Source organism: Notolabrus celidotus, chromosome 22, assembly GCF_009762535.1.
Source record: "Notolabrus celidotus isolate fNotCel1 chromosome 22, fNotCel1.pri, whole genome shotgun sequence".
In the NCBI taxonomy this organism is placed as follows: Eukaryota; Metazoa; Chordata; class Actinopteri; order Labriformes; family Labridae; genus Notolabrus; species Notolabrus celidotus.
The window spans coordinates 5,515,577-5,528,263 of NC_048293.1; the positions used below are offsets into that span (position 1 = coordinate 5,515,577).

The 12,687-nt window shown below is 39.9% G+C and overlaps 1 protein-coding gene and 1 long non-coding RNA gene across 4 annotated transcripts in view; one reads left to right on the forward strand and one right to left on the reverse strand.

The window, feature by feature from the left end:
• The window catches only part of palm1b (paralemmin 1b), a 35,345-nt gene extending 25,863 nt beyond the window's left edge, over positions 1–9,482 (forward strand). For both annotated transcript variants that reach the window (XM_034675374.1, XM_034675375.1), the window contains exons 4-6: positions 4,983–5,098; positions 5,830–5,900; positions 6,138–9,482. In XM_034675374.1, coding sequence (XP_034531265.1) covers positions 4,983–5,098; positions 5,830–5,900; positions 6,138–6,511 — 561 coding nt within the window. In that variant the 3' untranslated portion in view covers positions 6,512–9,482. The remainder of the gene's footprint in view (positions 1–4,982; positions 5,099–5,829; positions 5,901–6,137) is intronic.
• The window catches only part of LOC117806432, a 57,267-nt gene that overhangs the window by 42,019 nt on the left and 2,561 nt on the right, over positions 1–12,687 (reverse strand). Inside the window, exons 2-3 of one of the 2 annotated variants that reach the window (XR_004629668.1) lie at positions 11,318–11,401; positions 4,956–5,114 (exon numbers count right to left, since the gene is read on the reverse strand). This is a non-coding gene — a long non-coding RNA (uncharacterized LOC117806432). Of the gene's footprint in view, positions 1–4,955; positions 5,115–11,317; positions 11,415–12,687 lie in introns of both variants that reach the window. The other variant, XR_004629669.1, reaches the window with a different exon arrangement.

The window sequence follows — 12,687 nt, forward strand, 5'->3', positions numbered from 1 at the left end:
TAGAGGACTGCACTCATCATCAATATGTCTCCTGCTGCTTTTCAACCCACTTTGAAAAGCGTGGGCGTCTGCATCAACTAAAGACTTTTGATCCCTTGTGTGGTGAACTACAAGTTGTTCAAACCAGTTCTCAACTGGTATAACAAGCCCTTAATTATCCTCACATGTACTCTTCATCTTTTTTTGTTAAAGGACAAAAGTGCTGTACCTTTTTTCTCTGTTTTGTATGTTGCTGCGACAAACAATACCAAACTCAGTTCAAACCATCCCAACTGCAACTTCACCACAGCCAAAGCTCATGTTGTCTTTTCTTTGTTTGTATTTTTTACCTGGAGGACACAGAGTTGCCATAGTGAACTGGCTTGTTTGCCCCTAGCTCCAGCTCTAGCTTCAACATCTTCTGAGATCTCTTTAATTCCACTTTGTTTGAAATGTGCTGGAGCCCTCCCTCTGATAAGATTAAGATGTATTTATGAATAAAATTCTTTCCAAGAGCAACCTGTACCCACATTAAAAGCCTCTCCCTTACTATGACCAGAACTTGAAACACATAGCTCTGTGTTTTCAGGAATTATGTTCTACGTGTCAGTGGTTTTAGACTCCCCGAACAGCAAAATCAAAAAATTAAACAATTCCTTTCAAATCCATCAGTCCCACACAGAGAGATACTCCCCAACTGCTGCTGTCACGGAATGTTCAGAATGAACGGTAGATAACACCAACAGCTCCTCCACATGCTGCCTATACACACACACACACACACTCCCTAAAGAGCACACACATGCATACAGTCACACACTCATTATATCAGAGCCAAAGCGTTTGTCAGCGTATGTGTCAGCACTATCAAAGCTATTTCAGCCCGGACAATCCAGGAGGTCGCAGATACAAGAAAAGGTTGTGGTGTGTACACGCTTGCGCAGGCACAAGTGTCTTTGTGGCTTAAAGTGACTGTGACCTGTGCTATTGCCCTTGCGTGCTCCCACTTTTTCTATTTTCAGAGTGAACCTTTGTAAGTGTGTATCTGTACGTGTGCGTGGTTTCTGTGTGTTTTTGTGCGCTTCATAAAAGAACACAGAAGCCTCAGACAATGGGGAGGGCTTTGGCAGAGGAAACAGATTTTTGTCCCACTCCCACCAACAGGAAACAGCTCTTAGACCCACCGCACCCCACTTTCGTCTCATATGCGGACAAACCCGCATACACACACATTGACACAGACACACTGAGGGGAAGTGTAATCACTGCTGGGCAGAAGCATTAGAAAGCCCTTTGTGCAAACCATAGCAAGTATGGCTTCTCCAGGGGCGTCGTTCATGTGGAAAACCCAATAAATGGCTCATTTACACAACACATTTTTTTTTATAGGGGTGTACCTGCCCCACCATTAAATTACACTAGCACTGGATAATAAAAACACATACGCACAGTCACACACTCAAACAGAATGGTGAGATGAGGTAATGTGATGTTAACACAGAAAGCATTAACAGGAGTTATGTTTCTAATTAGCAAGCTGGGCAGATACTGTTATGTGCACAGCAGCTTGAAGTCTTAATTAGAGCCTAGAAATATCAACAACTCATGTTTAAACTGTGTGCAAAACACAGTTTAAAGGGGAGCATATTAAGAGCAGTGTTTCAACATGTAATGACTCACCAAACTTACTAAGTTATGACTTGAGCAAAAACTGAACATATTCTAATAACGCTCCATGTCTAGTTTTTGAAACATATGCATACAATATTTCATGCCATTGAAAGATTCTTTTTTGGTAAATACCCTGAACCCCATGAGCTTACCTTAGTGCAAATCAAGAAGCTGCTAGAATATCAAGCTACCATCAGTTAAAGCTTATTTAATCTGTTCGCAGTTTTCCTATTAGGCTAAACAAAAACAAATTGATAATATTGAATATTGTCTGTGCTTACCTGAGCTAACCACCACTACTAGAGGCCAAAACCCGTAGAGCTTGTTAAGTGTTGTGTTGGGTCAAAATCTTAGGTGTAACAACAAAAGTTATGTTTTTAAGGACTTTTGTGCTTCTGTAAGCTTTAATAGGAAAGACAGTTTGGAAACTATTTAATAATATATAAGTTTATGTAAGTTATTATTGGTGTATGTACGTTGTTATAATTATTTCTACGGCGTCATCTAGTTGGGACCAAAACATGTTGAATGTACTTCTGTGGTTCTAATTACATTTACCTGGAGCTCGGTCTTCCTGGCCTCTCATTGGTTGGTTCTGTGACATGTGATTGAGTGACAAGGAAGTGTTGTTATGCCGATCCAGTGTGCCTAAAGTAAAGTGCTTCGAGAAAGCTATCCGTCTCCATTCTGCTGTTTCTTATTAATAGAGTGATCCAACTACCACCCATCGAACCCTCACGTTACACTTCTAACTATACAGGTTGTTAGTTTTGGTCTCTATGTTCACCACCAAAAATCAGAACCTGTAGAGCCCCTCTTTTATCAGTTAGCTTAATCCTTGCAAGAAATGAAACAAAAAAAAAGTTGTGTTTGTTCCAGCTATTAGGCCATCACTTCATCAAGGGTTGATTTAGTCAGCTTTGGACTGAGCTAAGCTAGCTATATCTGTTTGTTTTTGATGTTTACACCAGGCTAAGCATGAACATTTTTGATACTATCAATCATACTGTTGGTGTTAAGCCAAGCTAACTATTACCACCAGAGACTAGAACTTCCAGAGCTTGTTTGATATTATGCTAGCTCAATTCACTCAAAAAGCTGAAATACAACAAAAAAGGGGTTGTGTTTTTATGCACGCTCATACCTTTAACTTCTGTGAGGTTTTTTTTTTTGTGGGGGGCACCGAGCTCAGCTATCTGTTTCTACCTGTTTTCAGAGTTTGTGCTAAGTAAAGCAAGCTAACTTCCTCCTGACTGTAGTTTATTAGCTTTTTCACCAAACTGACAAGAGAGTGGAATCAGTCATCTTATCTTTCTCAAGGCAAGAAAGCAACTAAGCACTTTTCTCATAATGAAGTACTCCTTTATAGAACATTTTAAACTTGTTTCACCTATATAAAATGCTTATTCAGCAACTTGAAAATAGCTGACAGAAGACAAATAGTTAAAGAAACTAGATGAAGTCTTATTTTGGGGGAAATAAAGTACACATTTTCACTGGATAAATGTCAAGGAAGAAAAGTGACTGGGTAGAAGGACAGATGCCAAGTAATTTAGAAATAAGCTCTTTCCCGTACAGCTGCTCAGTCCATTTGGATGTGTGTTTCGTGTGTGATTGTGAGTGTGGGTGCCTGTTTCACAATTCCGCTCTTTGTTTGCTAGCTTACGCTAGCAGCTTTTACTCGAAAGAACAATGGAGAGACATAACTTCAGCGTCCAGCTTCATGACTGCCCGCGCTGACTGGTGTGTGTGTGTGTGTGTGTGTGTGTGTATGTGGGATAGTGAGTGTGTGTGTGCACGTGTTTGCGTATGCATGAGTGAGTGCATTAAGTGATGTCAGGCATTGGGGTAAGTAGGGTGTGGCGAGAGAATGAGCAAGATTTAGAGAGTAGAGTGGGGAGCAGGGTTAGTATCAGGGCCTGAGAGACCATGCAGAGCTGGAGTAAGAAGAGTGTTGAATTACACCGTGTGAATGTGTGTGTGTGCTGTGGAGCTCTGGATGTCTGGAGTAAAAAAGTACTCAAAAGGGAAAGCAGGAGTTGAGACAGAACAAGAGGCGCTTTAACAGATAGCAACAGATAAACAGAGATTGAGGCAAAAACAAACTGACATTTGCAATCTAATTCAATATAACATCCACAAACCAAAAGTTCATGAACTCCTTGATGGATAGAGATGCATGCAAGAGAGAGGAAGGGGCGAGTCGGATAAGGAAAAAAAAACAAGGGGGTTTTGCTGAAATTCTTGTTGCATCACTGCAGAAGAATTCACATCAAGCACGGATCCAGATTTTCAGCCTGACTAGTGAAAACAAGAGCTTTTTCTAGCACTTTTCCATATGGCCAAGCAGGGTTGTCTTTCACTGCACGGTCTAACAGCTGCGAGTAAGACACACTGTTATATTTACCTCAAAGCATGCCAAGTATTTGCTTTGATATTAGCTTATCTGCGGGAGGGAATGTAGACGAGGAGTCAGGATAAGAATACAGGGCTGTTTTGAAATCGATGAAGGAAATACACAGGGATTAAAAAAGAGATAAAGAAGTGGAAGGCAACAGAGTCACACAGTGAAAATTCCACCTCCGAACAAAATGTACATGTGTTATTCCCATGTCATTGTTTGTATTCATTCATGTGGGTTTGTGCAGTTATGTTGCTACAGTTAACTTAATCTGCAGTAATTATAATGAGACTAACAGTTTCAAATCAGTTCATTTAGTCGCAGTCATACTTCCTCATGGAAATATTTGATGCGGTCCAAGATTATAACTATTATGTTGTTTATCTTTCAGTGACTTATCTAGATTTCCTATCACATGCACAATTGAGTATAATAGGAGAATTATATCTTAGTTTGGAGATTTCTGCTCCATGCCAGAAGCCTTGATGATCTGGCCGCGTGCCACAGTCCACTTGGCAACAACGAGCTGGCAGCAGCTAAAGTATGTGACAGAATCAGTGAGTGGCAGCAGTCAGCAGAGGCGTGCTGGACGCACTCACTGGTGGATTTTTTTGTTCCAGATTAGCTAAAGGGCTTGTTGTTCTCAGTGAAAGTGCCACTAATCACATCACAAAGAAATTACACTGGCGTCCAAGTGGGAGAGGGTGAGAATGTGCGGCATTTTGTGGAGATCTGCTAATGAATCAATCAGCTGCTCCTGGAGAAAGAGGCATGATTAAAGGTCTCTGCCTAACAACAAACACATGGGGCAATTATGGAGAAGTGTGATCTTGCTTTTGCTGTTTACATTCATGAAAAGTGTAAATATATTAAGAGGAAATAAATCCTTTGCCTTGGCTTATACCTTTTCTCTATTTGTGATGTCTTTCAGTCGAAGGCACTGAGGGAGCGCTGGTTGTTGGACGGAGCTCCAGCGGAGGAAGAGACTCAGAAGCGTCTGCATGAGGACGAGGTGAAGACCAAACTCCTGGAGCAGGTCATCCTCAGGTCAGCATCTACAAACCTAAAGCAGAAAGTGCAAGAAGTCATTCAGTTTGCGAGTGAATGAGCCAAATGTGTGTCATTGTTCTGCTAAATCTAGGCTGGCATACACTTAAAGCTGCAGGAGGAATGAAGGCATATCCTCTCATTCTTGAGGCCAAGGCCAAATTAATAATGGAGCAGAATTCTTATGTTGCCCCAGACAACATCAGAGACAGGGATGGCTGATCCCTGTGGTTGTGTGGCACAGTGAGCTGACAGGGTGGATGATGTCACAGAAAGAAACAAAAAGTCATGTCATTTTATTTGAGTGACAATTTCAGATGTAGCTCCAAAAATGTGACGTCAATCAAACATCAACAACAACAAAAAATGTGCTTTATGATACATAGATGGTGCTGAGGTTGTTAATGTAGATCAGATGTCACTTTGTATTTACCAATCAAAGCTTTACGTGCAAGTGTAGATATGTGAAACATATAAGGGCTACATACTTTGACATTTTTAATCTGGTTTTAGTTTCAAAAGGGATTTGCAAAGGGTAACACCATCAGCTACATCAAATATTTAAAGGACACCGCTTTGTCCTATTTTTTTGGAGCTGTTCATATCACATGTTTTATTACATACATGTTTTATATATATATATATATATATATATATATAATAGTCTCTCTCATGTAGATAAGTTACACAACTGTATTATTGATGTGCACTTGTGTGTGTTTCTGAGACAGGCTGGAGCAAGAGATTGAAGAACTGGAGACAGACACACCACCCAAAAAGGGTGTGGCCAAAGAAAATGGAGGTAAGTTGAGTACCCATGGCAACAAATGACCACATGGAAACCCTTGGCAACAAAGTCTGAACACCTTTGACAAAAAGAGGGAGCGAGCTAATAATGGCCTCTTCATTTGCTCTATTAAAGAGCTCCTTTCCGGCGGAGGTCATTAAAATAATATTTCCTCTCCATCTTTGTCTCTAACCACCCTATTTCCTTTGACACTCTTCTAACCTCTCAATGGTGTTCTGGTGCCCCCTATAGGTGAGAACGGAGTAGTGCAGACCTCCGGTCAGACCCCCAAGAGAGAGGTGACAGGTATTGAGGCCAAGCTGCTGGGTCCCAGTCCTGACCAAGCTAGCGCGGACAACCCCGTCACCCTGGTGTTCATGGGATACAAGACGGTGGAGGAGGAGCAGGAGAACCGCGCCGCCATGGAAGGAGTGGATGGCAATGTGAAGGCTGAGTTTGTTGTCATCGAGGATGGGGAGGGGAAAGCGGGAGGGGAGGCGGCCACAGACGAGCAGGCTCCACCCAACGGGAGCATGGCGGAGAAAGAAAAGGCCAACGGAGGCGGAGAGGAAGGAGAGAAGGAGAAGGAGAAGAAACAGACCTGCAAATGCTGCACGGTCATGTGAGCTGTGTGTGTGTATGTCTGTTTGTCTGTTTGTCTGTGTGTGTGTGTGTGTGTGTGTGTGTGTGTGTGTGTGTGTGTGTGTGTGTGTGTGTGTGTGTGTGTGTGTGTGTGTGTGGGTGAGTGCACACCTGCTCCTGTGCAGGCATGTGCGCCATTGCATGTGTCTGTATTTGCAGATGTGTTTTACTTTGTGTCCGTGTGGAGGAGAGTGTATGTGTATGTTTGTGTGTGTGTGTGTGTGTGTGTGTGTGTGTGTGTGTGTGTGTGTGTGTGTGCGTGTGCGTGTGTGTGTCAGGACTGGAAAAAAATACAAAGTACAGTTCCACAGCCAATACACCAACAATGAGAGCCAAAAGAAGCTCCAGCTACAACAACAAGAACCACAGAGACTCATAAGTACACTTTTCTCTGTATACTTTCTCTGATATGTATTTGACTTTTGATTTCTATTGATATTTTTCTATTTTTCTGTCTTGACATTTATATTGTATTCAGTATGTATATCTTTATTATGGGACTGTGTACTGTAAGTTCATTGTTATTATTGTTGGAAAAAAAGAAAATGTATTAGCTCTCTGGATTGTACTGCTACCCTCTGGGGCAAATCTGGAAACTTCAAATCATTTAAGTCAAAACAGCAAACTATGAAGGACACAGATACTTAAATATATATATTTCTCTGTGTAGGCCTACCAACTATTTATCAGTCAATTTCATATTGCAATATTGTCTAAGATATTATTTTAAATAGTATTTTAATATATTGATATGAAATTATGTTTTATACAATGTATTTATTGTTTTGGGTTCTCAATATCATCTCCAACCATAAACTGCATGTAAGCTTGTAAGCACTACCAGAACGCGTTACAATCATAAAAAGTGTCTGTGCTTTCTTTAGACTCATATGTGCTCATATCTTTAGTCACAAGTCTTTCTATCAGTAACAGTTTATATAATTGGCAGTGTTAGAAATGTGCATTAAGTTTAAAAGAAATCTGCAGCACTGAGATTAAGAGGCTATTTAGAGCAGTGACCATGTTGCAAACCGCATTCGCTTCCCATAGATACTATATGTGACACATGTACATGAGGATCACAGCGTTTGTATTTTTTAGACAAAATGGATTCACTTACCTTATGAGCGTTAGAGTCACGCAGAACCGTTGCGCCGCGGTTTGAAATGCATCAACCATTTCTTTCTCTCAAGAGTAGAATCAATGTAAATCTTAATGAGGTAGCACTGCATGAAGCCTTGCAACTGTTTGGACTGTCTTGTCACTTGTCAGGTCTTTATTATACGCTATATCACGTTCACATGAATGTAAATCCAGGGGTTAAATTGGGATTCGTTCCACCATAATGAGAAGAGGCGGGCTTGCTCAGCTTGCCGTGAAAAAAAAAATTAAAGCTTTTTGTCTCTTGATGAACCAAATAAAATCTGATGATACTGTAATTTCACTGTGTGTTGTTGGTCAGCTGCTGGTTTCTGTCCCACTCGCTCCCAGTTTAACCCCTGACCCTTTGTCTGTAGACCTGGGCCCAATAGTTCTTGAATAGATTTACAGTAAAGGAAAAACTTGAATTGATTTCGAAGAAGTAATGACGCTATCTTGGGATCTTGAATAAAGCAGAAGGAAGTAGTTACGCCCAGGAAGCTAAGCTTTATAGTGATTGTATTAGATTAGAAGTAAGCCACCTTTATAAGAAAAGCTAGCAATCATTCCTCGCAAAGTTTCTAGTAAGACAAATTTTGCATGTTTACTATAGCAAGTACAATCCCAGAAAGCCTATTGAGATACATTTAGGCCCTCGTCTCCTCACTTGTTTGGCAGACAGTACAGGTTTTGTTATGACTGACACCTGGGACAGTGATGCTTCAGCTCCCCCCAGGCCTCACCCATGTCTGATTCACCCCTCACTGTCACCTCTACATCACAATCACGCACTTTCATCCTCATCATCAAACCCACACAGCCCCACCTCCTATGCTCGGAGACACACGCAGTTTGAAAAACCTCTAAAGTTGGTGCTAATCCTGACTCTCGTCTAACACCCTCCATCCACCAACTAATTTTCTTTCCGACTCTTCCCTCTTGTATTACTCACGGGGGGGGGGGGGGGGGGGGGGGGGGGGTTGTGGGAATATACTGCCTCCTGCATACACTCGTTGATAAGAGAGTCTTTTGCAACCTTCAGTGCCAGATGCATTCTCTCAAGTCCTGCCTGCGTCTACCACCGGAGAAATGATCCTGTCTTACATTCCACAGGGAGGTCAGCAGGCGTGGACAGATGAAATATAGTCTATGCTTTCCATATGTGCAGTTCCACTGTAATTGTACAACTTGCAACTCTGTTTCTTATCTTGACTCTCATGTTTATTTTTCTTTCCTATGGCCTCTTTGCAAGGCGGTATATTGTATTTGATGTGTGTATTTTTAAAAAAGATGAATACATCTGTGTATTGTTGGTGCCTTTGTCAGGTTCAGTTGGTTGGACTTGTCTGTCTGCCGCCATTTTTAGGATGGGATTTTTCCTGCTCTGCTCCTGGTCATAACGACCCACTGCCTTCTAATCTCAAGGAGATACTACACAAAAATGGTAAAGATATTATTATAATTTTTATTATAATAAAAGCAGCTCAGACAATAGATCATATGCAGACTACAGTTGGTGTATTGAATGATCTCCACACCTAAAGTGAAGCATTTTGCCAGGATACAAACTTTATGCAGGACACTATCAGACAGTCTGTGTGTATGGACTGCATAAACACATGTGTGCTTCTATATAGGTATACAGACATCACACATAGAAACACATGTACATTTGTTGAGCTTAAGCTATGCTTAATAGTGGGTCTCTGGGGCAGCAGCAGAAAAAGCAACCTTGTGTTAGACCAATGCCTGTTCATTACTCTGTGGTCGTCTAAATGTTTAATCTTGAATAAAACTACTGTTTGTTTACAGCAAGTCAGATAAGTGTGTATGTAATTAACCAAATGTACACATGCTGTAGGTTGGAGCACACACAAAAGCCTTGATTTAATGATGAAGTCTGTTTTGGCATCTTAGCAGATGCAGTCACAGGTTGGCTGCGGGACACTCTCCTGGAGAGTAGAACAGAAATATGCAGATATAACAATGCTTAGTTCCCATTAAAAGGAGCATTGCCAAGTTTTATTGGCAAAGTTTTACAAGCAGCCAATTATAGGATTTGAAGTTTTTCCATTTGTGCCGTAGGACAGATCAGGGAAGATGTGTTTTATTACACAGCTTTGGGAGAGTATTGAAAAGTTTCAGATTGACACAATCTGTACTTATTACAAATTTGGGATAAAGTTGACTGGCTTGGGGTTCTGGTTTAGCTAGGCGGTGAAGTAACACGCCCCATGTACAGAGGCCACAACCCTTGAAGAAGGTAGCAGGCTCAAAATCCTATTCATGGCCCTTTGGTGCTTATCTTTTGCATTTTAATCAATTTTTTGTCTTGAAAATAATTCTTCATCCTATATCCTGGTGAGTCACATCAGCTCAACAAGGCTTCATGTGGACATTTTATGACTGGGCTGGCTGGAAAAAGCCAGGGTTATGTTGGGGTAACAATTTGAGCTGCTTGCTCCTAAATTTTGTTGGGCTGCATTTTTGTGATTTTTAGTAGGAGTTTTGTGCATGTGTGAAATGAATACACCTTTAATATATCATTTGTTTGGTCATTTCAAAGTGGATTTGGATTTTGGAAAATCTTTATTGTCCCCAACAGTAGTCCCACACACATCATACACACACAAGTGTATAAGAATACACATAATAACAAACACAAGTTCACACATTTTAATTTAAATACATATCTACTTAACTCCTGTGGATGACATCCTTTTTCTGCCTATGAGACCAAAGGTACCACAATCCTATGTGAAATGGCAACGTCCTACAGTTTGTTTAAAAACCCAACAGCTGAGGGCACAAATGATCCAAGATATCTGTTTGATCTGGCCCTCCTAGAATAAGTGAACCTCCTCCCTGATGGCAGCACAATACCCCAAACTAACCACTAGAGAGCACACGTCGACTGTTTTGGAAGTTAATCCTGTCTGCAGAATCTATTGCACCATGTGTGTGTGAAAGAGAGAAGGACGGGGGGTTGGGAGTAATTAGAGACAAAGATGGAGGGGTATTTAAACAAGGCATTCATTAGATGGAGGTCAGATATGCACTACTTAACAGAGCAGCTTCAATTACACAGTACTGCTTTGCGCCTCAGAAGTTCTGCCTCTAATAAATAACATTACCTGTTCTGTATGAATGTGGCGTTCTCAGTTTGTGGATACTTTTTATGTGTTGAGACATATTTTGCAGTGTAGTGGCGATGGTGTTCCACATCACAGGACACAGGATATATTGTGTGCTGTTTTTAGGTCACACTCATGACAATGCTTTTCCACATTCTCACAAACACACCAACACACACAGTCAATGAAGAAAAAGCTTACTGTCCTGAATTTGACCAGTGGAATAAAAAGGTCATAGGAAAGAAAACATGGGAGGAAGTTTTCATAAAATATGAATTTAAAGTGAAAAAGAGAAAATAGCATTTCTAGGAGAAGACCCAACACAAATCCTCAGTCCTACATGAGCAAAGCTCAATCTAATTGCTGCTATGGTAACAGCTAACAGTAATTACCTTTCCTCTGTGATTAGTTTGTAAATTGTAAGCCTTAGCAACCACAGCATGAGAGAAAAAGAGGATGGATATGGTTGTGATACGTTAAAATGTCATTTTTCTATTCAAATCCAGTCTTACTCACCCTGAAATATCATTTTCCTCTTGATGCCTGTGCAGTATGATGAGGATGGCATCACTGTTAGAATGAGTGTTTCAGCACCAGGAGCTGTGGAGTCATACTATCAAAGAAAGAAAAATGAGAAAAAAACATCACACACTGTGGTTATTACACATAGTTATATCAAATACTACTGGATCTGGGTCTCTGTTACTCTTAACTTCATATTTCAAGGCACCATAATTCAGCTTTTTTACTACATTTCCAAAAAAAGGAGAACTTACTGGTAAATTCAAATTCAAAATTCTCACTCTAACCTTCGATACAGAGCCAGGCTACAGGATATTTGTCAGAACTCATTCACCCCTACCAGCCACCTCGCCCACTCAGGTCAAACATGTTCCACTTTTTAAGTGTTCCTAGTACACACCTCACTACTCATGGTGACAGAGCTTTCCATGCCATTGCCCCTAGACTCTGGACCGCTCTACCAACATCACTGTGCTCTGCAGAATCTGCAGATACTTCCAAGTCTTTCTTTAAACTCACTTGTTCACGCAGGCATTTAGTTGATTTTTCACAACATTTAATGCTTTTAATGAATTATGTAACCACTGCACTTTTTATGCTGCCTATATCGGTTTTGTTTTATTTATTTTTCTGTATGTCCTGTCGTTGTAAAGCACTTTGTGACTTTTATCTGCAAAAAGGGCTATATAAATACAATTTACTTACTAACTTACTTACTTAAATCTAAGAACTATAGGAATTGTACCCCCCTTCTCCAATGTAAAAACATTGGAAAATAGAAAAAAAAAGTTTTTAAAAAGGCTTGAAAAATATTTTTTTATTTGAATTTGTACACATTACATACAGGAGATCGATATAAACAATTAAAGCAAGTGATGTTTTTTTGTATAAGAAAAAAAATAAGTGAATAAATGAAAAAACAACCAATAATGATAAATGATAATAATTCAAAATAAAAGATAAATAAATAATAGTGAAAATAAAATAAAGAAAAATAATTGGGTTTATATTCAAAAAAGTACAAAAGGTAAAAAAGCAACAACAAACAATAATAATAATAATAATAATAATAATAATAATAATAATAATAATACCAAAAACAAACTGAGAAATTAAAATAAATAAACACCATATGTGATAATCTAAATCTACAGAACAACAGAACATGTTCTTCTTTGAATATAGGTGGAACAATATTTTTTAAGAGAAATAAGCAACAAATAATAAATTCTCTCAACAACAGACCTCTTTCATTTGGCTTGCCCAATGCTTCCACAGTGGGAAACTTGCATCCCTTTTCTTTCCCTCCTCTAGTGCCGATACAAGATCATTACCTTTAAAAACACATGTTCAATTGTTAACGA